Raw genomic sequence first — 26,551 nt, 5'->3', positions numbered from 1 at the left:
TTTCTCATTCTTCTATCATTTTTATCTCTATGACATAAAGATAGAGGCATGAAAGGTCCACGGCCAACAATTGCAAGGGAGTAAGTGGAAAAAAGCACATTTGTCATGGAGCATCGATTTGTGTTATATGAAAACAAAAATCCATTTATTTTGCTTGGGGAATGGCAATCAGACTGTGGGAAAGTTCCATGCTAAGGTTGGTACAGCCCAGTAGAGTTCAAGGCCATGGTGAGTAAAAGGGACCCAGGGGTCTGACCAGCACTATCCCTGGGCATGAGGTCCAAGGTCAAGGAGAATGACCCATCATATTCGTAAAGGAAGTGACATACCATATGGTGTTACCCAAGGGGTGGCAAGAATTATACCTTTTGAAAAGCCATTCTCACTAATTTGCAAGGTTAGGGTAGACTTTTGTGGTTGGATTTCCAAAACCTATTCCACAATAAGCTACTCATGGCAGCCGTTCCCTTCAGTATGTGAATGGTTTGGGAATGGCCACGTGCCCAATTCTAGCCAATGAGAAGGAATGTCTTCTGAAGCGCTTTTGGAAAAGATTTCCCCATTCTTAGGAAACAAGTCTAGGAGAGGACAGCTTCTCATTTTCTGGATACTGTTTCTGGATAGAGGTGTCCAGGATTGACACCTGGAACTGCTGCAGTCTGACTCAGAGAGACACCTACACTGAAAAGAAAAGAGAAAGGAATGGAAAGAATGCAGATTTCTCAAGTTCAGCTTTGACCCTTTGAAGTTGCAATTACGGGAGATAAGAAATATTCTGATTGCTTCGAACGATTTGAGTTGGGAATTTTTTGTAAGTCGCTACAAAAAGTATCCTAACTGATACCCAACTGTCCATACTTGCTGCTTCCAGACATCAGTGAATTCATCTGAACTACTAAAGTCATCAGAGTGAACTCTTCTAGGACCACGAGGGAATCTCAGTTATTTCAATGGTACCAAGTGAGTTAGCAAGAGCATCCCTTTGACTTTCTCTGTCCTGGGAGCCCATTAAACATGGTGCCAATGGACTGTATATATCAGGACTTTGGCAGTTTTTTTAGTTTCTTAAGTATCAAGCTGTTTTTACATCCCCCCCAAAGTTAGTTCTGCCTTCACGTCTCCCAGAGCCCAACTACATACAAAGATACTGTTGAGTCCCTGACCCCTTGCCTCTTCCCATATATTCATTATTTCTAGAAATACCTATAGGGCACTCACCCTTTGTGAGACCCTGGACCTGGTAAGGGGGATACAGAAATGACAAGACACACATGCTGTCTGAATTTAAGAATCTTCTGTCTCAAAGAGAAAGTAGCCAATTAAGGAAGGAGTTATAACACTGTGATGAGTGCTGTGATAGGGTAAGTAGAGAGCCCTAGGGGACCCACAGCAGGGGTGCTAACCTGATCTAGGAATCAAAGAAGGCATTCAGGAAATAACTAGAACCATACAGAGCATATATAACCCAATACATCCCCTGGAGGAGCTTGTGCACCCTCCTTAACAAGGTTGTTAACAAGTTGGTTAACAGCCCTTGAAGTCAGAGGACCCATCCTCTAGCTGTGTGAACTCAGACAAGTCACTGAATCTCTCAAAACTGAAGTCTGACCCCCAGAACAAGTCAGGGCCCCTATTATATACTCTTGTATCACCCTACATTTTATCTTCCTAGAACCTGTGTCCTCAATTTACTATCATCTATGTCTACAAATACAATGTGAGCTCCATGAGGACTAGGACTCTGTATTTTCTGCCAGAGTATCCACAATGGCTCAACAGGTACCTGGGACAAAGTAAGTCCTCAAATACATATAATGAAATGAATTAATTAATAAGGAGAGAGACACTTTTGACTAGGGAGTATCCTTAATCCCCCTGCCAGGAGAAGAGAAAAAAGGGCCTTGTCCAGTGAAACATTGATTCCCCCTACTTGTCTTCCCTATGTTTGACCTCTAATGAGACCTTCAGAGCACAACTGGACACCATCCTCAGGCCTAAAATATGAGGCAGAGATGGAGCCTTACGTCCCCTCTGGCTCTGAAGGTCTACGGCCCCAAGATGGTAGTGGACAGCCATCAAGTCCCTAGCCTTGTACTGAGTCCTGCAGGGGTGGGGAGCTTATAGTCTGAGTGGAATGCTGTCGGTTGTGTCTCAGGGGAAGAGCAAAGGTTTTGTTCTGTTTCCTGGACACTTCCTACACATAATCCAGAAATGGAACTAAGGAACCGGGTTCAGGCATCCTCGTAAGGCAGTCTTGCGAGATCTTTCTCTGCCTTGGGCTCTCATGCTGCCCCCATCATGAGCTGCCTCTATAAAGGAAAAATGGGTCTGGGTCTGAATAGTCTCCCATAAAATCAAGAACTCAGCCAGCCAGTTACACATAAGGGATACTTTCTTCAATCTGGATGATCTTTCCGTTTTCAGACTTCTGAGAAGCTTGAAGAAAAGCTGCACTTGTTGAGAGAATGGAAATAGATTGAAGACATGGAAGAAGTTAAACCAAAAGAGTTGGAGATGCAATTCTTCAGCTCTGTTTCTGCGAATGGGCTATGTATAGGTCTGCTGATCTTTAGGACATGACCACCATAGACAAGACTCAGTGTAACCAGTGTTACACCAGCATGGAGGCCCCAAGGAAGGGGAGCTACTTATCATTGAGGAACAGGGACAGCTCAGAAAGGTTTCATAGCTAAGTGATATATGGAGAGTAGGCTTAAAAATGCATTTCAGCAAGACATCAAAGCAGACACAGAGAGATGGAAGGCACTGGAACTCAGATTCACCCAAAGTCAACAGCATATGAAGCATGGAGTCAGGGTAAGTTTTGTCAGCCTGCTCCCGTTGACCACTGTCACTGATATGGAGAAAGATCATTGAGAGACGTTGGGGTGGAGAGAAGCAGGATGATGATGGTAAAAGTGAGGAAGGCAGAGGCAGATTGTGGAAGGCTTTGGATGCCCGGTGTAAAAGCCTGGATGTCATCTTGTAGGAAAGTGGAGACACCGGGGGGTTTTAAGCCAGAGAATGACTCTATGTCCTAGAGCCCACCTTGATGGCGCCGTGGGCATTCAAGATGGTAGCTGAGTAGAGGTATTAGAAGATCACAATAATCAGGCAAGAGGTCGTAAGGGGTCATTTCGGGAGCACACATACTGAAATTGGAATCATACAGAGATTAGTATGGCCCCTGTATGAGGATGGCATGAACATTCCTGAAGGTTTCCTGAATATTTTTAGTGGGTACAGAGCTTCAGTTGGGGAAGATGAAAAACTCTGGATCTGGATGGTAGGGATGGTTATACAACAAATGTGAATGTACTTCATGCTGCCAAACCGTGCACTTAAAAATGGTTAAATTCGTAAATTTTGTTATGCTTATTTTACCACAATAAAAAGAAACCATAAAAATACTTGGAAAAAAAAAAGGTTGTAAAGATCTGGACTGATGCTGAGGAGCAGGAATGGAGAGGAAGGAACAAATCGTGGAGACATTTTGAAGGGACAGACCACAGAACTTGCTGATGAAAGAGACAAGGAAGGAGAAGCAGACAAATATAATTCAGAGATTTCTCTGATGCATGACTGCTCCACTCTGAGCAGTGGACTGATTTGGGTAATAAAGGGACACCCTACTTATCAAGAGTTGCTTTCCACTTGCCCAATGGGTCCTAAGGAGATGAAACAGAGATGACTTAGGCCCAAACCCCTAACACACAAGACCTTCCTCAATTTTCCATTGTGTATATGGCTGGTGACCAATAAATATTTGAATTATTGATTGATTTAGCACTGGGGCGGCAACTGTAATACATAATTAATATTTCATGGTGGTTGTAACCTTTCCTTGTATTTCATTCACCTAGGGAGAAAGTTTCCCTGCTGTAACAAATGTCCAACTTAAAGTAAAGAATAGACTCACAAGTAATCTTTTTCTCATTTCTTCTCTAATGTAAACATGCAAATTCCAGAAAAATCCCTGGGCAGGTATATGCAAAGGAGTGGGCATGCTCCCAAAAGGCTCCAATTTCACCGGGAGTGCTCAGAGGGGTTCACTAAGCAAGAATGGGAAAAGCAAGAAAGAGCAGAAGGTTTTCAACACAATCATTAATTAAGTTATATTCTTAAGATCACTAAAAACAATTAGTGCTTTGTCAGCCACTGCAGACCAGAGCTCCGATTTTATTTTAACTAGTAAATCTCAGGAGGGAAGTTTGTGCCATTCTAAAGTAAAATAACGCTTGTCCCAAAGTTTTTAGTCGAGGTTCTTAATGTATTGGAAGCATCAAATAACTAATTAAAGAAGAGTATAAATTTTTATATTTATCAAAGGGGACAAAAGATGCAAAATTTCCTGATGACTTGAGTCACTAACACTTTGTTTTCCTGTGAGGTATGGATTATGTCATGCTACAGTCGGTGTGATGTTATGGGAAAAATGGGGAAAAGAGAGAGGGGACAGAAAATGGCATTTTTTGAGTCTCTGCTAATTTCGAAAGTGCTGTGTTTGGCATTTTCAGTGTTGTCACATTTGATCCTCACCCCAAAAAAAACCTCCTAAGAGGTTTGTGTTATTAACTCCATTTTCGTGTACACAGAGGCCCAGTGCCTTAGTCTGTTCAGGCTTCTGTAACAAAATATTACAGCCTGGGTGGTTTGTAAACAACAGAACTTCAGTTCTCACAGTGCTGGAGGCTGGCCGTCCAAGAACAGGGCGCCAGCATGGTCAGAGTCTGGTGACAGCTCTCTTCTGGGCAGCAGTCTTCTCCTTATGCCCTCCCATGGTGGAGGAGGCTAGGGAGCTCTGTGGGGTGTCTTTGGTAAGAGCACTAATCCCATTCAGGAAGGCTGCACCCTCCTGACCTAATCACATCCCAGAGGTTCCACCTCCTACTACTATCACCTTGGTCATTAATATTTCAACATGTAAATTTCGGGGTGGGGACACAACCATTCAGCCTATATCAGTCAGCGTATTGCTTACCTATTGCTGGGTAACAAATTATCATGAACCCGGTGACTTAAAAAAACATACATTTACTATCTCCAGTGTCTTTGGCTCAGGAGTCTGGACATGGCTTAACTGGGCCTGGCTTACCCCTGCTTAAGCAAGGCAGCCATCAAGGTGTCTGCCAGGGCTGGGGTATCATCAGAGGCTCAAGTGGGGAAGGATCTTTCCGGCTCCCGTGGGCTCTTGGCAGAATTAACTTTCTGGAGCTGTAGGACTCATGGCAGCCACAGAGAGAGACACTAGCAAGACAGGCGCTGCAATCTCACATGATCACAGGCACTTATCACCTTCAGCGCAATGCATGGATTAGAAGCAAGTCACAGTTCCCACCACACTCAAGGGGAGGGGATCTCACAAAGGCATGAACACCAGAGGCAGGAATCATGGAGCCACACTAAAGAGTGTCTAAGGTCAAGGTCATACAACCAGCAAGTAGTAGAGCTGGTTACAAATATAAATCTTTCTGATCCCAAACCCTGAGTTTAGATTCTAATCTCAGCTCTACCTCTAACCACCAGAGCTATCTTGGAGAAACCATTTCACTTCACCAGGTTTTAACCTCCTCAGTTAAAAAAGAGGTAGCTGTAATCTGCTGGGATTCTATTATCAGCAAGGATAGGGACCAGGCATGGTTTAGAGACCCCTCCCTCAGTACCTCATACTCAGGGAACTGGGAGTGGTCCTCTCTCTCTGTCCTCACAGTAGGGACCCACCAGCCATGTTAATATTACTTCTGTCCTTTCCACAGTGTCATCTATGCCATTGTGATCCGAACCATTTGGATTAAGAGCAAAGCCCACGAGACAGTGATCTCCAACTGCTCGGGTAAGTCTCTAATCAGCATTACCCCACTCTTGGGTAATTTTGCTTCTGTAGTGGTTTTTCTCTAGCAAATAGGAGCTTGGGCTTTTCCTGTATTCAACAAGGCTGCACTAATTCTGTCAGGACCCAGCCAGCAGATCAGACCCACCAAAGGCTCTCCTGGCAGGTGCTGCCTCTTCCATGTGACCTCCCTGCAGACACGAGAAGGAAGGGGGGACTTCGGGTGCCAGGATCCAAAGGTCGCCATGGTTTCTTAGGCTTGGCAAAGAGGAACACCCTGGAGGACACTGGGTTGAAAAAACTTCTGTCCGAGGAGCACACATTCACTGAAGCACGGGCATAGACATTTCTACTTGGCTTGAATTTACAGATGGAGAAAACTGCCGTCCACCCACAGAATAATCCTTGACCCTAAGCCAGGCAAAGTATGATCAATGCTTTCCCAACACACCATCTCACCCCAGAAGGAGCCTGAGACCGCCCACTGTAGCCATTCCCCAAATTCTGCGTCAGTAAACCTTAGTGCGGCAGGCGCTGGGACCTGGAGGCCCACCTGCCCCCTAGGCCAACACTGCTGCCCACCACCGGAGACCAACCCGGAAACGCAGTGACCCACGTGCCAGAAAGAGAGGGGCAAGGGCTCCTGGTTTTCTGTTTATTATGATGCGACTAGTTCTCTGCTCAGGCTCCCCACCTCCTCCCATTCCTTGTACACACATGCACACATGCACCCCATCACACACCCAGTCTCTCACACGCACGCTTACACGCTCATGCACACCCACATATGCGCATTCACTCGCACGCACTCACACGAGGACAGCAGGCTCTAACGCAAATGCCCGGCATACAAAGGGCTGGTTTCTGTCCCAGGTGTGCCACCGAGAGCTGTGCCACCTTGCAAAGTTATTTAACCTCTCTGGCCTTCACGAGGTTAAAATAAGAGGACAGCCTAAACGGTCTCGAAGCCCTCCTCTTTTCAGACTGTGAGCGAATACCTTTACTGGACCCAGACAGTGCTCATTTTCCTCCCTCTCGAAGCTGCTTCTCCCAGTGTGACGGAGGGAAAGTCATAGGGATTCCCAAGTGGGCACTAATCAGCCGTGTCCCTTCTCTAGGAAAACTGGTAGCGACGTGTAAGTCTGGGTGTCTTCATCTGAATTCAGTTCAGTTCTGCTGCGTTTGCCACACGTCATCAGCGGTGCAAAGGGCTGGGAACGCCAAACGAATCCATAGCGCGGTTTCAAACTAGAGGAAGCCTACAGTCCCGCACGGGGTTTCAGCGCTGGCTGCACGAGAGCATGGCCTGGGGAAACTTTCAAAGGCACCCATACCCGGAGACCGCTGCCTGAGAGATTCTGGTTCACTCTGCTTGGAGTGAGGCCTGGCATCGTTACTTCAGGAAAGCTCTTCAGATGATTTTAATGTGCAACCCAGTTTGACAACCTCTCCTCCAGTGGGAGACACAGTTGTAGGCAGCTGACTCCCCCAGTGATTGACGGGAGTAACCCAGAGGTGTGCGCGGGCTGCTTGGAAATTTTCCACCCATGAAATACCTATCATTCAACTTGTGACTCATTCTGGCCTCCGTGCAGATCCTCCACACACACGCCCTCATGCCAGGGTAGTTTCTGCATCCCGGTTTTTCTAGAAGAACAATCCGAACGAGTAAACACAAGTGCGTGCATTTGATTCATCATGAATGGCTTTGCTTAAAAGTCAGAATATTTGTCTGAAAAAAAAAGGAAGGAGACGTCCTTCCTCTATCAGATATCAAATAAATACATTAAATACTGTAATTGTTGAAATAGGGTATCTCTATCAAAGAATTACACAAAGAGGGGAAGAGAACAGAACAGAAACTCTAAAGGAAACCTTAGGAATTTAGAGAATGATAGTGTTTCATATCGATAGAGTAGTAGAGATTGTTCGGTAATTAGTGTTGTTGAGACAGCTTATTTGGAAATAAATACAGCTATCGTCCTACCTCATATGCCACAAGGAAATAAACTTTTTATTAAATATTTAAATGAAAGAGAGAGAGAAAGGAAAGAAAATATAAGAATCATTGTTTATAATCAGGAAAAATGGGAGAAGTTCTGAATACCTGCAATGAGGGATTGACTATAATTCTATAGACACACAATGAAATACTCCAGCTGTAAAAAGTATTGTGTAGTATACTTATTGCAATAGAAAGATGTCTATTATGTATCAGATTAAGAAGGAGAAAGTTATAACACTTTTATAACTATATGAATATATAGTAAATATTAGAATATGCATGTGCATATACAGATAGATGATAGCTAGCTGATGGATGGATGGATAGATAGATATAGATATATCTCAAACTGATGAATCCCTAAACATTCACTTACATTCTCAGTGAATGCGTAATGTCCAAGATTCAGAACTTTTCCCATTTTTCCTGATTACTGAGATACCCTATTTCAACAATTACAATATTATATAATATATAATTATATATATATGATATATATAATTATATATATAATTTTTAATTATATATATATATATATAATTTTTAATTAAAAAAACCCAAACTTTGGCTCTTTGGCATTGCTTCTCTTCCACCCCACTCCCTCCAGAGTTTTGCTTTCAGAGCACTATTGTGGTCCCAGCCCCTGAAGTGTTCTGATTTGAAGTCTTTAAAATCTAAAAGGTGGCCATTACTGGTCAAGGGCCTGATTTTACCTCAATAGGCTGAGGCCTTCCTGTACTTGCAGATTTAAATTAGGTTGGTTTAAACCCCTGTCCCGTGCTTCTTGCCAGTTCCAGGAGGCTGGCATGTCCTGAGCTCCACCCCTCCAGCGAGCTGTCATATTCGCCTACCAGCCTCATAGTGCTCTTCTGTTCCCTCTGCTCCTGGCCCAGCAAGCATGAGATCCACATCAGTTTCCTTGAGTTTATCACTCCCAAGAGTAAATAGAGCAAATGTTGCCAGAGGTTTGAGGGGATGAAAGGTTTCCATGTCCTATAAGCTGCCTTCCACCCTTTTCCAGCAGGGCTTTCACCACTGTGGTTGGGCTCTGTCTCACTCCACAGTCCCCCATATCTTCCTGGTACTAGATTCTCCAGTCCCTAAACTACTGGCTTCCCCTGTCCTCCAGTCTCTGAAATGGTACAAAGCCACATAGAGAGCGGTTTTCCCACTGATATACATGCCATTTCCCTCCCCAACGGTGGAAATGGCTACAGTCAATTTTTATTCTTTAATACAAGTCTACATCTCCATTGCCCCTATTTTTTTAGTTGTCCATATTAACACCAGTGAGCTCCTTCTAGAATGAGGCACAGATAGTAGTGTCAAAAGCCCATATACTCTCTGTATCTGATTCATAAATGGAACTCGCCTGATTTTCTCTTTGTTATTCCAGCCAGGCAGCTATGGCGTTGGCTGGTAAATAGATCTCCAGTGGTGTTAGCATGCCAGGATTATTGCTCATCAACATGGGGACATCAGCAATGATTAGTGTGAACAGCAGCACACTGTGTAAATACAGGCTGCAAAATTCAAGCTTTCATTTGTTTATGAACCACTCTTCCTACCGGCAAATATGTCTATGTTCTCTCCCTCAAAGGTGGACAGAAAGGAAAGAAAAAGAACTATTTAATAAATGATCTAACTACTTTTCCCACAAACAAGTGTGGAACACAAGAGGTAGAGGAGATGAGATTTTCAATCTTGTAGGTTATCTTTCATAAACAGGCATGCTCTTGATGCCTAGAGGGATCTACGTTTGTAAAATAGAGCACTTAACTGCATGGGGACAGGAGACGCGGGAGGTGCAGCCACAGAAGGCGCCAACCTATCTGCGTAGGCTTGCATCCAGCCGTCGTGGCTTGGGAGGCGTGATACGATCCACGCCACCGCCAAACTGCATGGTTCGAATCAAATGAGGCAGAATGAAGTGGAGGAAAAAGCTTTGGATTAGGAACTGGGTTAGAGTCCTCTTCATTTCTAGCTAAACGAATTTAAGATAAGCCCATTAACTGCTCTCGGCACCTTTCTTCACCAGTAAATGTAGGCAAAATGGCTTCTCTACAGATAACGACATTTAGCAAAAGACATAAAGAACTTCATGGAAAAAAAAGTAGAAAGATCTAAATAAATGAAGCTTATAACAAGTTCATGGATAGTAAGATTCAATAGCTCGAAGATGTCAATTCTCCCCAACAATCTACAGATTCATGTAGTTCCTGTCAAAATTAAAATGGGACATTTTATTGAGCTTGACAAACCAATTTTAAAATATACGTGGAAATTTCAAGAGCCAAGAATAGCCAAGACACTCGTTAAGAACTGGAACAAAGTAGGGGAGGTTTACTGTATTCAATATTAAAATCTATCATAAAGTCAGAGTGATTAATAGAGTATGGTATTGGCACAATACAATAGACAAATAGAAAATGAAACAACCTCAAAACAGAACCTACATGTATATGAAAACTTGATATATGTCAGAAGATCATAGGGAAAGAAAGAAAACCGGCTGTTTACCTCAATTTATAGGCAAAAACAAATTCCAGGTGAATTGGAGACTGAAATTTTGTTAACTTTAAGCAGAGCAAAGAGCAATTTTATTTAAGTAAAAAATGAATTTATTCATGAATAGCGGAGAAATTGCAATTCGGGACAAGCAAGATATGGCAAACGTTAGGCAAGTCCGAAGAGACAAAGGGAAGGTGAGCTTTTACTAGGTTGTAGGAGGAACCCCGGGGAGGGCTGTTCTGAACAAAAGGTCATTGGAGAACCAGAGTTCCAGGTGGCGGCGGTTCCTCACTGGCGGCAGGCGGTGGTTGGTGCTTTGACGCTCAGGCAGGGAAAGCTCTTCCTTACTTTTCTTAAAGGCAGGAGACTAATCTCTGTGTGAAAAGTGAGCTCCCTTGTCCAAATGATTGTTTCTTCCTTCTGTTGGTTAGGCAGGCTGCAGGGAGTGGTACGTGCGTGTGAGCGCCCCCTTCAGGCCTTTCTGACTGTTTTAAGCGAGATTTCCTTTATGTTCAGGATACGTAAAACTTTTGAAAGAAAATGTAGGGTGATACCTTTATGACACTGGGATAAGGAAGGACTTCTTAAACAAGATCCAAGATATGTTAAATCATAAAAGAAGTGATAGATAAATTTGACTCTGTTAATATTAAAAAGTCAAGTACAAAGTGGGAGAAGTTATTTGCAGCGCATAGACCTGGGAAAGGATTAGTATCTAGAATATATGAAGAACTCCTAAAACTCAATTTAAAAAAAGAGTTTTTAAAAAAGATGAATAGAATAAAAAAGTCCAGCATAGGAAATATGATTAATAATTTGTGATAATGTTGTAGGGTGACAGATGGTGACTACAAAGCGTGGTGAACACTGAGTAATGGATAGAATTGTTGAATCAATATGTTGTTCACTTGAAACTACTGTAACATTGCATGCTGATTCTACTTCAATTATAAAAAATATATACAACAACAAAAGATAAATAGAAAAAAAATGAGCAATACACAGGCATTTCACAGAAGGGAAAAAAGGAATGGCCAAAGCTAAGATTCTCAACCTCATTGATCATCAGGAAAATGCACATTTAAACCTCAGTTAGATACAATTTTCTATCCACAGAATTAGTAAAAATGTTAACGTCTGATCTTTCAAAGTGTCGAAAAGGGTATAGAGCTCATGGTTTATTTGGCAATATCACTCCTCAAAAACTTGGTAGACTTCTGATCCATTTGCTTTCAGTCAGTTTCATGTGCCAGTAACCATGTCCAAAAAGTCTTTCTTTATAAAATTCTCAGTTCTGACTTGTTTCTTGGCTTCCTCATGCCATCCCTGTCTTTAAATTCATGGAAGCTAGGTTGAAGCCATCTGAAACAATGGTCCAGAGGCCACATCCTGAGTCTCATCTTCTCCTCAGGAATGATTCTGAATGGGTCTTTGCTGGTCGAAACTTCTCAATGTTATCACTTGATTGGGGGACTGGGGTCAGCTTCACTGGCATAAGACTTGTACACTTAGAAGGCGTACACATTTGTTTTAACGCTCTGCTCACAGTTTCAGTTTGCACCAGCTCACGAGAAGTATGTATCTGTTACTATTAGGGGCTAGAAGTCTGGGATCGCAAACTAAGACTTTCTTTAACTTCCTGTCATTTTTGTTCATAAACCAACCAGCTCTTGTCTGAGTTCATCTCTTTTACCTAATACCTTGCTAACCACAGCTGGTAGCAGTCAACACACACTATTCACATTCCGTTTACCAACTGTGATGGTTAATTTTATGTCTCAACTTGAATGGCCTAAGGGATGCCCAGATAGCTGGCAAATCACTATTTCTGGGTGTGTCTGGAAGGCAGTTCTAGAAGCATTTGAATCGGTAGACTAAGTAAAGATGTTCTCACCAATGTCATAGGCATCATCCAATCTGTTGAGGGCCTGGATAGAATAAAAAGACAAAGGAAGGGCAAATCTGTTTGAGCTGGGACATCCGTCTTCCCCTGCCCTTGGACATCAACACAACTCCTTGGGCCTTGGGCTAGGCCCAGAATTTACACCATTGACTGCCCAAGTCTCCAGCCATTGTGCTCAGCTTTACAACAACGTCTTCCCTGGTTCTCATGCTTTGGACTTGGACTTAATTATACCACCAGCTTTCCTGGTTCTCCAGTTTATAGACAGCAAATCGTGGGTCTTCCCAGCCTCCCTAATTTTGTGAGCCAATTCCTATAATACATTTCCTTTTATGTATATCTCCACGTATTTCCTATTGGTTCCATCTTCTGGAGAGCCCTGACTGCTAAACCAGCCTTGTCCCTTGGGCTCCAGGCTCAGTAGGCACACAATTTGACTTTGCAGGCATCGTATATGATGGTTCTATCAAATGGATCTCTAGTGTCCCAGCTTCCAGTTATCAGTTTCCTTGCCACCTGCTGCCAGCCCACAGGCCAATGCTACATGTTTTAGATTTTTGTTACGATAGCATTGCATATGAGACACCAATTTCTGCTTCAGTTAAGGAAACACTAGCTGCTATACCAAAGAGTAGCTTGACACAGTAGAACTTTGTTTCTTCTTTAATTAAAGTCCAATTGTCAGTAAAGGTCAAGGGGAAGGGCCCTGCTCCACACAGTCGTTCAGAAACTCAAGCAGATGAAGATTCTGCCTCACTTACCAGATGGCCGTAAGGTATCTCTCAGCATCAACATCTAACAGTTAGGGGTGGGTGGAAGAGAGAGAGGAGGATTACTCAGGTGGTTTATCTGCGCCAGGCCTGAGAATACTGTCCATAGACTCTTCCCATCTTCCCGTAGGTAGAGCGACACCCTGCTGAAAAGCATAGGGTTTGGGGGACAGCTCACCTGTCCCTGCCACAATAATTTTAGGTCTGCCAGGTTTCGTGGTTCCAGCAGAGCTGAGGAGCTGAGGAACAGAAAAGGCTGCAAGGTAGGTGAGTTAGGCCATACTTCCTCGTAAGTAGCTATGACCTCTGGTTTGTTAGAGGGTCCAAAAAAAAAAAAAAAAACCCAAGGGAAGGTAGTGGTCAAAATCCCACAGCTAAGCAGATGAGACCTAATGCACTGGAAATATATAACACTGAGGTTTTATTTGTAGATAAACAGGCCATCAATGATCGGAAATCAAAAATTAATTTCAAATTTTAAAAATTTTACAATTCGGGCATGACTGTTAAAAACGTTTACATTTTTAAAATCAACCTGAAATACACAGACTTCCCAACACGTAAAAACGTTTATTTTTAAACATCCGCAGGTAGATTTCCTGGTTACAAACAAATCACTTGCACTCATTATAAGCCCACAGATGGAATAGTCCCCTCCCACCAGGAATAAATTGTCTCATTTAAAAATCCCAAGACACCAATTGCTCCCCCTTCAGGCGCTCAGTTCACAAACACAATGAATTCCCAGCGGCTCTGCAAGGGGCGTGAAGCGTGGGGAGGGAAGGAGCAGGAACTGGCCCCTTGGAGACTACATGGCCAGTGTGGGCCCTCACTAGGATGCGTCTGTGAATTAAGATTGCCTAAGGCAGCGTGCTGCTTCCAGTCTGCAATCTAATGGCCCTGCCGCCTCAAGGCTTCCCCAGCTATTAGTGCGCAGGGATGGCTGGATTTAACTGCTCTTTGCTCCAGCTCCGAGCCAAGGCCTGGGTGGAAATAATCCTTTTATCTCCCAATAAAGGAGAATTACTGGCATTTTGCAGCTCAGTTCTCTTTGAAGAGCCATCCTTAGAAGCTGGAGGCTTTGCATTTCCTAGAGGGGTCAGATTAAAGATGCTTTTCACGGATCTCGTTGGGCGTTCAAAGGGCAGGTAGTTGATTATATTGTCACCAAGTTGCCCTGTGGAAAGTACTGCAAGGTTCCATTTTAAAAAAGACTTCAGAGCACAAATGTCATTCTCAAGAACTTTTCTGAAACACCAACCAAGTCTTCACAACTATATTGTCTCGGAGGCAGCTGTTACTCCAGCAAATGGGGATATTTTGAAAGGATATAATTTGGTCGGCTGTATTTCTTAGTTGCCTCCCATGGGTAAAATCCTTCCGGGAGAATTTTTGGATGTATGTAATTTCTATATACAGATAACAACAGTGTATAATAGACCATCTAAATGTAGTAATACCGTCTGTTCGCCTCCATAAAGGCACGTCATATTCATCCTGAAATACTATTAAAACTTTATTCATCCCAATTAATAAGGGAATTGACATTCTCAGCATAGGGCTTGGCATCTTGAATACATTATTTTATTTGTATATTCAAAACTCTGACTTTGGTGCGGGGCGCCTGGGTGGCTCAGTCGGCTAAGCGTCTGGCTCTTGGTCATGATCAGGTCATGATCTCAGGGTTGGGGGATCGATCGTGGGATTGTGGGATCAAGCCCTGCATGGGGCTCCACGCTCAGTGGAGAGTCTGCTTGAAAGATCCCCTCCTCTGCCCCTTTAAAAAAGCCTCTGAGTTTGGTGTCTTATGCCTCGTTTTTTAAATTGGGAAACTGAGGCTGGGAAGGGTTAATAGTTGCCTAAGGATACACAGCTGGTCATTGGTAGAGCTAGAAGGTATATTCAGGTCTGACCTGGGAGCTGTATCCTTCCCAGGAGACCCCCATGGAAATCAGGGTTTTTCAACCTTGGCATTATTGGTTTTGAGGACTAGATAATTCTGTTTTGCTGTCCTGTGCATCTAAGGATGTTTAGCAGCATGCCTGGCCTCTACACACGAGATGGCAAGAGCAGCCCCCCGCACACTGAGACAACAAAAATGTGTCCGGACATTGGCAAATGTAACCCTCGGGGGCAATACCGCCCCTAGCTTAGAACCGATGCTGTAAATGCTTCTGAAACATTGGCTTCCTTATGCCACTGACATCTTGCACGGAGTAATATGAAGCCCTAATAGTACCTGAGAGTGGCCTCACAAGGCATACAGTAAGAAATAAAAAACCAGTTCTAATTAGCATTTCAGCTTATTGCATATAAAAGCTTACTCCTATTATTCCTGATAACCGTTTGTCCTCTCCAGTGGGTAAATGCTCACACTGTGAAAAGACTCAGAAGCTTCCATGGTTTACGGTCACCTCAGGAATTCAGCCCAGACTCCCTGGGAAGACATTCTAGGTCTTTCCACTTTGGCCTCAGTTCTCCCCCCTGAAAATCAACATTCTTTTAAGCTCCAGCCAAGTGAGGTGATGCCCCCGTGGTCCAAATACATCAGACGTTTTCTGGTTTCCGCGTCTTGGCTGAGGACACTCCATCTGCTTCACGAGTCTCTCCCAGTCTCGCTCCCACACCCCCCAGCTCCACCTCTGGATTCCCTGCACCCGTCCTGCGGCTTGCCGCACATAGCACTGGGGGACGGCTCTCTCCCTCACAGCTGGTTTTCCTCTCTCATCTCACCCAGCCTTGTCCTCACCCAGGGCAGTGTGTGATCTTTCCTGCTGGACTGAAACCTCCTCAAGAACAGGAACTCGATCTTAGCCTCCTCTGTTCAGTCCTTACCTCCTGGCAGATGTGCCCTGTTGGTCAGATTGGGCTGGATTAGACTGGCGAGGGTCTAGAATGATAGTGCAAAGGTCAACTGCAGACCAGTTTCCATGGGATTTAAATAAATTTCAAACATGGAACCTGAACACTGTCGTGAGGACAGGCGAGCACAGCTGTTGGTCTCTAGCGTACAACCGTCCTGCCCCATACGACAGGTGCCCCGGGTAGGCCTTTGACATGGGCCACCACTAGGACCCTGCTCATTGAGCCCCAATTGGTGGCATCCAGCTAGGGGTGCTTGGGACTGGCATCCTATCCGTGCTTTCCTCACTGAGGGTGTGTTGGGGCAAGGTTGCAGGCATCCACAGGAAGGGCACCTTTTCCCAATTTTCACAAAGGCGCCATATTGCCTGGCAGAAGCTCTGAGAGTAAAAACTCTGTGGTGGCAGGGACCCTGCGTCCAACATCTCCATTCCCAAATATACCATCTACACACTCCTTTTACTAAGAGCTATCACTCTGAATTCCGTCCACCCTAATCAACTTTTGTTTTACCACTACTTCTTAACTAGAGAGAGGTTTGTATTCATTGATTCAACAAATATTTATTAATCACTCACTAAGTTTAAGGATACAGCAATGAAGAAAACAAAGTCCCTGCCTCCATCAAGCTTCTATTCTAATAGATTCTTGTATTTACCCCTCGGGTGTTTGCCATCAAACCACAGCCCACATAGAATTAAATTATATATCCAGGCTCCTACTTGGGACAGGTTTTGTTTTGTTTTGTTTTGTTTTGTTTTGTTTTGTTTTGTTTTGTTTTGTTTTTCATATCCCTGGCTTAAGCTTTTGTTGAGAGTGGATTTTCTGAGTTAGAAGAACGAGTAAGTCTGGGGTAACCATTCTAAGAAAGTGGCTTTGCCCTAAGTTGCCGAAGTGACTAGATGGGTAGCTTAGCATTGCCCCCTGGCTAATTCCAGGTCACAAGGCTAATTCCAGCTTCAGCTGATTCAGGGCATTCAGCCAAGACTCTGGAGAGAGTCTGGATGTCCCAATCATTTGCATTTTATATTAAGCTGCAACCTGAGCAGTTTCCAGCAACCAGCCCAAAGCCATCTCTATTCTGAAAATATCCAAGGAGGTCCTCCCAGGACCAAGGAGGTGAGCAGGATCTAAGTGGTCCCATGATGGCTATGGATCTAACCTGTGATGTTCCTACTGGCAAAAACACTACTTCGTTTCACCATTCCCCCCTTTTGTATCTCCAGATGGAAAGCTGTGCACCAGCTACCACCGAGGGCTCATCTCAAAGGCAAAAATCAAAGCCATCAAGTATAGCATTGTCATCATTCTGGGTAAGCAAAGTCCTTCCTCGTGTTGCAGAACTGTACGAACATTCCAAAGCAAGCTTGTCCCGGGAGCTGGTGGTGGAGAGCCCACACAAGAAAGGAATTTGCCAGAACTCTACCTTTGTCTGACTGGAGAGGAATGTGTGGAATTTACCAGTCCATCTATGTCTCCTTCAAGGGCAGACAGTGGTTCCCGATCCCTCCCTTTATGACTATAGTTGCCCACCAAGACCAGGGGGTGGATAATTTGGAGAAAGTCAATTAAGTCATAATTAGCCGAATGATGCTCACAATTACCCAGTTGACCCAGTTGCATTCTCCGAGACACAATCTCTCCTAGGACTGGAGTGTATGAGCAAAGAAAGACAGAAGTGGCATTCCATTTCTTCTGGATATTTAATTGCAGGGTCACTACAAGTCCCTCCCTAATGGCCACTTTACCTTCTTCCCTTTCTCTCTACTCCTAAGACCCATTAATATCACTTCATCTTAGGAAAAACGGTATTTCTAGAGCACATAACATGCATCAGACTGGTGTGTATTCTTTGCTATTCTCAAACCTTCAAAGCTTCCTCCCCCTTATTCCCTCTTAGCTAATGACCTTGCTCCATGTTTCCCTAAGAAAATACAGTATCAGAATAGAACTCCCTCATCCTCCTCCCTTCACTCCATCGACCTATCTGCCTTTCTACAATGTGCTCTGTCTTTTCTCCTATTCCTTTGGATAAACTGGCATTGCTTCTTTCAAAGCCCAGAATGATTGTTGGAGCCCCAGATCCCATTCCTTGCTGCCTCCTCAGGAATTTCGTGCTCTCATTATCTCCCTTCCCTAACAGGTCTCGCCTTAACCGGATCGTACGCACGTAAAGGGTGTGCGGGAGGCCCCTCGGTGAACTCCTCAGAACACACCTGCTTCACCACTCTCTCTTCTAGCACAACTCCTCCACGTTTTACTCCCCATTCTCTGGAGGCTGTTTCTATCCGCTTTCTCTCCTGTCTCTCCTGAATCCACCCTCATCAAGGTTATCACAACCTCTAAAAGGCCAATGTCAATTCTCAATCTTCATCTTATAAGCAATGTGTTATCAGTTTCTCTTTCTTAGAACACTTCCTTTGCTTAGAAATTATGTTTATGATTTCTACTTGAGATCTTGATTTGTATTTCATTTTTTTTTTTAAAAGATTTTATTTATTTATTTGACAGAGATAGAGACAGCCAGCGAGAGAGGGAACACAAGCAGGGGGAGTGGGAGAGGAAGAAGCAGGCTCATAGCAGAGGAGCCTGATGTGGGGCTCGATCCCGTAACGCTGGGATCACGCCCTGAGCCGAAGGCAGGCGCTTAACCGCTGTGCCACCCAGGCGCCCCTTGATTTGTATTTCAAATAAGCTTATCATAGTCAACATGTCAAACCAAAAGTCTTGGCATGTTCTCCTCCCCCCTGCAAAGTAAGTCTTCCCCCAGTTGTCTCCATTTCGGTAAATGACACCATCTTTCACCCAGTGTCTGTATTAAAAACCTAAGGGTCATCTATCTGTCATTATTCTATTTCTCTGACATCCCACATAACTAGTGCATCAGCAAGGCCTGAAGGCTTTACCTGCAAATTGTTCTCACACCCAACCAGTCCTCACTATCTATACAACTCCTGTCTTAGTCAAAGCTTCCACCAATTTCTGCCTAGAGCACTATAACTGGTCTTCTCTTTACTCCTTTTCTGCAAAATAGCCAATGTGATCTTTAAGACTGTAAATCAGGTATCATTACCATCCCGCAAACCCACCTCTGGCTTCCCATCACATTGGAATAAAACCCTGCAGTTCTACCATGTGTGATCTATCCCTCAGCCAGGTCTCCAGCCTCGCTCCCAGCGCTCTCCTCCTTGCTCATTCTCTCCCAGTTGCACTGATCTTCTTGCTATTTCTTCAAAATGTCCACTTGTTTGCACCTGGGGGACCTCGCGCTCTTTCCGCCACCTGAAATACTCTTCCTCCCGATGGCCTGGCTCCCTCCTCACATCATTTTGTTTCCCAGCAGTGCTCCCTCCTCAGCCAGGCCTCCTTTGCAAGTCTTAAATAGCCCTCCTCTAGTCTTTACCCAGATGTATTTTTAGTCCTATTCCCACTTCTCCCTGAATATTATATCTATTGATCTGCTTATTGTCTGTCCCCACTACTGGCTTAAATCCATGGGAGCAATGACTTTTGCTTTTGTGTTCCTTATATATTGTCACCAAAGCCTGAAATAGGATCCCACGTACACTAGATGCTTCATTAATACTTGCTGGGAAAAAATGAATTAGGATATGCAAGAGGGAAAGGGATTTGTGCTATTTTCTTTTTATGTAGCTCAAATACTCCCCTCCCTACCCCTCTTGCAGCTCCTGGGAGCCCTGAGAAAGCAGGCCTCTCACATTAGCTGCATGTCCAATCACCAAAACAGTCAATCTCACCTTTCCGAGACGCCATTGCAAAATGCCAAACAGACCAGGCGCAGTGGGACTCGGCCAGCAGAACAGGCACCAAACAGCAGTGCAGGCAGAGCTGGGGCTAAAGCTTATACAACCACGGGGCTCACAGCCCTTCCCCAGCAGCTGACGCAGCAGCGCAGAGATTCTCTTGCCTTCCCAGACAGTCAGAAACAGATATACACATCCCCTGGATGGTGAGTCGGGAAAGAAATGTTATACGTGTGTTCCAGAGCCAACATAATTATTTGTAATCAGGAATCATATGCTCAGGCCCTGGGGGTCCTTTAGTCGGAGAGCAGAGGCCCGCAAGAGGGTCAGCTGGTGTTAACAGCCCAGTCAGACCAAACCAGCCCTTCCTATAACAGATATGTTGTAAAGCCCCTTTACCATCCTGAAATGAAATGTATAATTAATACTCTCTACCTAACATGTCTTAAAAGATCAATATGTAATAACTTAAAGAGGACTAGAGAGAAAATAATGTATAATAAAACAGAGCAGATTTCACTATGTAAATACTTGGCCACAGCGACACTGGAAGAATAATGAAGCAGGCCGCTAGAGGTAGTAACAGCTACAAAGGAAAATCAATACAGGTGTGTTTTCATGGAGACATGAAAATAAAGCAGCATTGCTGTCAGGACTTGATTTTGTGAGCAGGTAAATAAATCCTGCTAAAGTTCCAAATTAAAGAAAGTAATCCTTCCTCCCTTTGCAAAGGAATTGCATTTCTGGAAAATTCACTATTAAAAAAAATATTTGTGTTCACATATAGAATAGAGTTAGGTTTCCAGACTGGGGTAATTATAAACAGAGTTCTCTGCTACCTAAATGCTCACCTGGGCATTCAAAGGATATATGGGACACAGGTGGGACGGCCGGCCCCACACAGCAGGCCTGGTATCCCTGGGCAAACCAGATCCCCCACCAGCCCTGCACAGGCACATATGAACATGCACATTTTTTTCAAAATGCCCCTGAAAGGCAATTTTGTCCCTTGCTGCCCCAGAACCACCATTCTAGGCCAATGCGAGGCTTAACTAACCGCCAGCAGCCAGAATGCTCAGTGGTCTTTGTGTTTCCACTGTTCCTCTTTAATCCATTGCCAAGGCCTGGGGAATAAACACGCGCCGGTCAAATAGTTACAGGGGAAAGTTGGCCCCGCAAGCAGGTGGCGAAGGAAACCTGACTTCTCTACGGAAAAGTACTATGGGTAAGAAAGGGGGGTGGAGAGGATGTAGCAAGAAAGTGGAAGAGGACATGTCCCTGTGTAGTCAACCCCAAGGCTGTTTACCTTGGTACATGTGGATATAAGTCCGGTTCTCCGGAGAAAGAGGAGATAGACATATATGTAAAGAGAATTATTACTATTATAAGGAATTGGCTCACATGATTAAGGAGCTGAGAAGTCCCAGGGTCTGCAGACCCAGGAGAGCCGATGGTGTAGTTTCAGGCCGAGTCTGAGTGTGAAGGAAGGTGGGAGAAGAATGATGTCCCAGCTAGAAGGTAGTCAAGCAGACAGCATGAATCCTCTCTCACTCAGCTTTTTGTTCCATTCAAGCCTTCCAGGGATTGCATGGGGCCCACCCACATCAAAGAGGATAGTCCGCTCTACCTTGTCTACCAATTCAGATGTTCAGCTCATCCAGAAACACTCAGCAATAATGTTTCACCAAATATCTAGGCACCCCCTGACCTAGTCAAGGTGACCCACAAAATTACCACCCCAGTCACCATCCATTTCCTCTAGGATTTGGAGACAAACAGAATCAGGGGCACACACACACCGATTGACTTGGAGAGGGGTAAAGGGCAGTTATTTTCTGGAGTGGCTGACTTAGAAACTGAAAAGAAAATTAAGAACATTGTGATGAAACCAGACTGTGCTTTGAAAACATTAGGCACCACCTTTTCCCCCTGCCATACCCTAAAACCAGGAGTCACTATTGGTCAATACGCTTCCTGTTCTTTTGCTGTTGCTGTTTGTTTGTTTGTTTCATAGCGTCTCCAAAGAGTTTTGTTGGTTTTCCTTCCACACTATGTGGGATGAGAGGCTGAGGCCATGCCAAGCATTTCCCAAACTTTCCATAAAGGCTCACAACAAGGGTCAAATCAAATCCTCCCTTTACAAATTCACTCAACTCTAGCAACGTATCTGTGCGATGTGTATGCGTGCATGTGTATATGTGCGTGTGTGTGCGTAAACATGACATTAACGTTGACATGCAACTGTTCTAAATATTTCCAAGAGATCTCAGGTGCTAAGGAACCTCCTATTTGCAGCTCCACTTGGGGCCGCCACTGAAAGCCCCCTCAGCTGTGGTCTACTACAGGGCTAATGACTCTCTTCTCCCCAGCCTTCATCTGCTGTTGGAGTCCATACTTCTTCTTCGACATATTGGACAATTTCAGTCTTCTTCCAGACACCGAGGAACGCTTTTATGCCTCTGTGATCATTCAGAACCTGCCAGCCTTGAACAGTGCCATCAACCCTCTCATCTACTGTGTCTTCAGCAGCTCCGTCTGCTTTCCCTGCAGGTAAGGGGCACTCCTGCCCGGGCCAGGGCAGATCGCCACTGTACGTGGACTGCAACATGTGTCTTTTCTTTCAGTGCTCCCTGGCAGCTTATAGATGAGATGCTTGAGGGTCAGAATCCTGCTAGTGTGACAAATTCCAACCCAGGTCTAGCTCGTGGTCCATGCTCTTTCTCCTGTACCCCCTCACCTGCGATAACAACCATCTTAATCAGGTCACACATAGAAGGACTTTCTTTTGTTCGAAGCTTCCCAACATGAATTTCCTCAATACAATCCTGTAGGGATAGCAGGGCCCAAAGCATTATTACCATGTTATAGATAAATAGATGAAGGCTCATGAAGGTAAGTGACATTACTGAGGTTATATGAAAAATAAGTACCAAAGCTGAAATTAGATTCCTCCCACAACTACTCAGTCATGTTGCTGTTTTTGAGCTGTTTTGCTGCATAAACTACAGACAATAGGTGGAGCGATCCATAGGAGATAGAATAGAAAAATAGTTTAAGGCTTGGGTTTAATGCCAGTGGCTGAGGTTCAAATCATGCCATTGCTGACTCATAGCTATGTGTTTACTTTGAGGAAGTTATTTAACTTCCATAAAACTCAGTGTCCTTGCCTATAAAATGGGGCTAGTAGCAGTGCCTACCCAGGCTCTGGTACCTGCCAGTGGGAAGGAGGGCTATGAGGGGTGGGGAAGGAAGGTGTGTATGTGGGCGGGGGAAGAGGGGGTACACATTTAAAGTGCTTACAACAGTGTTTGATCCTCAATACATCCTCCATAACTATTATTGTTTAACATCCTCGCTTCCCTCTTCATCAGGTAAAATTATCTTCTCTCCCTGATTTATTCTTTCTCTAGGAAGCAAACTTTACGGGATTCCAGAATGACCTTCCGGGAGAGAACTCAGAGGCATGAGATGCAGGTTCTATCCAAGCCAGAATTTATCTAGACTCTGGGGCAGTAGGATTGCTAGGCTGAACCCCATCAGCAAGTCTGGGTCCCTGTCACCACCTTGGGCATGCGCATGGAGCCCGAGATGACTTCTCCATCCTGTTCCTTCCATCACTTGGAAGATGCACAAGGCAAGCATCCTATGGAGTGTGTGTCATCTGCATCCGCAAGTACTGGCCAATGTGAGGTCACCACCTACTCATGCCAGCCAGGAAAGATGCTCCCTCCTTCCCCGTGACTCCCAGCCCTCCTTCCCACTGGTCAACACCAGAACCCAGTGGACAGAGGCATCTCCGGCCCAAGGTCCAGGTGTGGGCAAGCAGAGGGGACTAAAGAAGTACGGTCGTACTGCAAGAGTCTTCTAATTACAACTGAAGATGCAAATAAAAGACTTGTTGAAGCCTAGATTTCCACCCCTCCATCTTTGGATTGCCAGTTCAGTAGTTGTATCCAAGAAGGTATTTGTCCTTGAAATGTGAACAAATTCATTTCGAGGCACGGGTACGTTGGGTCTCCCCTGTGGGTAGCCTCGGTTTGCAGTTGGGTGTGTTGGCAGCAATTAACCTCACAGTCTTGTAGCAATAGATGATTTGTCAAAAGATCCCAATGCTGGCCCTCTAGAGGAAGGTTAAAATTGAGGGGTTCTTTCTCTGATGGGAAAAAATAATAATACTAAGAAGTCATGGGCCCCAGACCGCCAGTCTCTGAGAGTTGGGACCTGGGTTTCATATGTCTTTGAGGCTCTGCAACGGCCCCTCCCTTGGCTTTCCACATCTGGGCCACTCTGGGCTCCAGTCCTCACCCTGAAGGGTCACCTCTTCCCCCCTGACCTTTCTGAACCCTCTCTTTAGTTGGGAGCTGAATCCCTGTGGCTTTTCCAGGCACGATATTCCTGTAAGCTATTGGTTTTGCACGTCGCAGCCATTGTCTATCTAACACCTCGGCCAGAAAGTACTGGTGGGTTTATTTTGACAAGTCTGGAGTTTGGTATTTATAAGCCTAATCCAAGTGAAATATGACTAAATGTTTTCTAGTCAATTTTTGCCATCAGATTTTTTCATAAGTGGAAATGGCATAATTTAATTTGATTATATATACATCCCCACCCACGGCTCTGGAATGTGCGTGAGCTCCTTATTTTTAGCCTCACATACATTCTTGACATTAAAATCTCCTTGGCAAAATCCTCCTTCCCAGAATTATTCTGAGCTTAAGTCTTTTTTTTTTTTGGCCTACCGCTAGTGGAGTCATTAAAATGTGCAGTATATTTTAATAGCACTCCATTCCTCATTATGGTGTCAACCCAGAAACTGCATGTTTAAGGTCACAGTGGCATTTTTTCCCACAAACTCTCTTATCAATTCTGTCTGTCCTTAGGGAAAGTATCTCTTTAGGCAGAAATCAGATTCCTCAGTCACCATCTCTCTGAGAATTATTCTCTGAATTGAGGAAACTGAAATCTAGTTTTATGTCGACACAATAGTTTTGAAGGCTGCCTCCCTTTCTGTCCAATCAGCTAAATAGGAGAAGGCCTGGACGGGTTGGTGGTCGAGAAGTACTTTTCAACGTTTCGCTTTAAATCAAGATGCACCGCGGAAGACCCACACAGAACCGTTGCTAAAATAGCTGCATGCACGGAAGCCAATTAACAGAACAAAATCTGGCAGGTGTCCTGGATGGCAAAACGGGAGGCCTGGGTTCTCCTGACAGATGCTTTCAATCTCCGTCAAGTTCTGGTCTGCAAGAGGCATTCCATGCCCACCTCATCTATCAATAGAGTCTGACAGTGAAGGAGAGAGCGGAGTGCGGGGCTTTGTGCTCCTTAGAAACTGGGAATGCGATTCTGTAGTTGCCCTAATGCTTGTCTCTCCTTCCCCGAGAAGACTGGCCATCAGAAAGATAATGGCTCGCATTGCTACAGGGGAAGTGGCCGCTCAAATGAAACTTGCTTTATTATGGTGTGGATTCTGGAATCCTCATCTGCACGTCTGCTAAGCTTGGGGAAATACGATTTAAATATTATGAGAACACTGGTAATTACTAGTCTTCGGACCTTGGGAAAAATCATTTAATGCCTTTGGGCATCCACCATATCATCTGTAAGATGGGAACAGAGTAAGGCTGGAGCAGAGGATCTTGTGGGGTCTTTATAGATGCAGTTCTGAGACCAAAATGGTTTAAATGACACCCAGAGAATCAGACCTTCTGAAATTCTTTCTCCAGGGGACCAATGACTTGGTGACTCAACACTGAGTCATTTGCCCTTTAGAAGGTGTAACTTCCCCATCTCTCAGTATGACCTCAGAGAAACATTTCCCAATTGAGAAATACAGTTTGAGCTGCAGAAAATGAGAAGCTTAGTGTTGTGATGTCACTGTGGGTAGCCGTGGATGCCCAAGTGGGGTCACAGAAGTCAGCAAGGCACTATGCCAAAGAAAGATGAGTACTGCCTACACTGAGATGTCCCAGAGGTCTATGGTTACATTATCTCATAGCTTCAGGCACAGGTGAAAATTTAGGATAACAAGAGTAAGTGTGCTTAATATATTTAGCCGTGCTCTAGAAATAAGTGTGTCCACTTTACGGAACTAAATTAAACATGAATGGTAAAAACTTCTCTGCTTTCAGGCTTGTGTGAAGCATAATTTAATTGAAGTTTAATTTCACCAAGCAACATGTCCTATCATTTTTTTCCAGAAAGTGGCAATACCTTTTTAATGGCCCTAATTTGAAATCCATCATGAGAAAAAAAGTATCCCTTTTAAAGCAAACAAACATGCAACCTAAACTTTCTTCCTTCATTTCAACAAGTTTGTACACACATAACACAGACATGACTTTGCTTTTTCCTTCTGCATGTGCCGTGTGGAGAGAGGCCACAAGCCTGGGTCTGCTGAGGGAACAGGAAAACAAAAACGCTTAGAGCAGGAAGTAAAGTGATTCTGTACTTCTAGAATCATCTTAGGTGAGCTACAGACCTGCTGGCAACTGCAGTTCTTTTATCATCATCTGAATATACCTCATTTGATATGCAGCTCTCCCCATGTTCCCTACTGCTTTTCAATTGCATTTGATTAAAGGAAGATAGCCCCATTTAAGTGCCAGCCTCCTTGCTTTGGGAATCATGAAAAACCCATGCCTCATTGCTCTGCAATTGCATTTTTAAAATGCATTATCCACAACAGGGCTGGTCCAGTTAACATTTTAGAAGTGCACATGCTTGTAGAATGTTAACGTGGACAGCGGCTTGGCTCGTGGAGTCTCATGGTTTGCGGACTGCTCAGGGACCCTCTGAGAGGTTCCCAGGAGATGTGACTCAGTATTACCATTTCTACACACAGCAAGAGCACATGTCTAGAGAAAACTAAATGTAGGAAAATTGGTGAAAGGTCTTAAACAAAAC

The 26,551-nt window shown here is 44.3% G+C and overlaps 1 protein-coding gene and 1 non-coding gene across 3 annotated transcripts in view; both read left to right on the top strand.

Annotated features, from left to right (window-relative positions):
• Nucleotides 1-23,146, top strand: part of NPSR1 (neuropeptide S receptor 1) — a 138,851-nt gene extending 115,705 nt beyond the window's left edge. For both annotated transcript variants that reach the window (XM_045793644.2, XM_045793643.2), the window contains 4 exons: nt 5,757-5,833; nt 17,108-17,194; nt 22,015-22,195; nt 23,056-23,146. In XM_045793644.2, coding sequence (XP_045649600.2) covers nt 5,757-5,833; nt 17,108-17,194; nt 22,015-22,195; nt 23,056-23,146 — 436 coding nt within the window. The remainder of the gene's footprint in view (nt 1-5,756; nt 5,834-17,107; nt 17,195-22,014; nt 22,196-23,055) is intronic.
• On the top strand, nt 3,130-3,232 carry LOC123789746 (U6 spliceosomal RNA). Its single transcript, XR_015724086.1, has one exon. It is a non-coding gene; the product is annotated as a U6 spliceosomal RNA (small nuclear RNA).
• Nucleotides 23,147-26,551: the final 3,405 nt, after the last annotated feature.

The sequence above is a fragment of the Ursus americanus genome, chromosome 3 (assembly GCF_024610735.1).
Source record: "Ursus americanus isolate L20-20 chromosome 3, mUrsAme1.1.p, whole genome shotgun sequence".
Classification (NCBI taxonomy): Eukaryota; Metazoa; Chordata; class Mammalia; order Carnivora; family Ursidae; genus Ursus; species Ursus americanus.
Note: the sequence above shows the minus strand (reverse complement) of the source record. Positions and strands in the feature narration are given on the sequence as shown.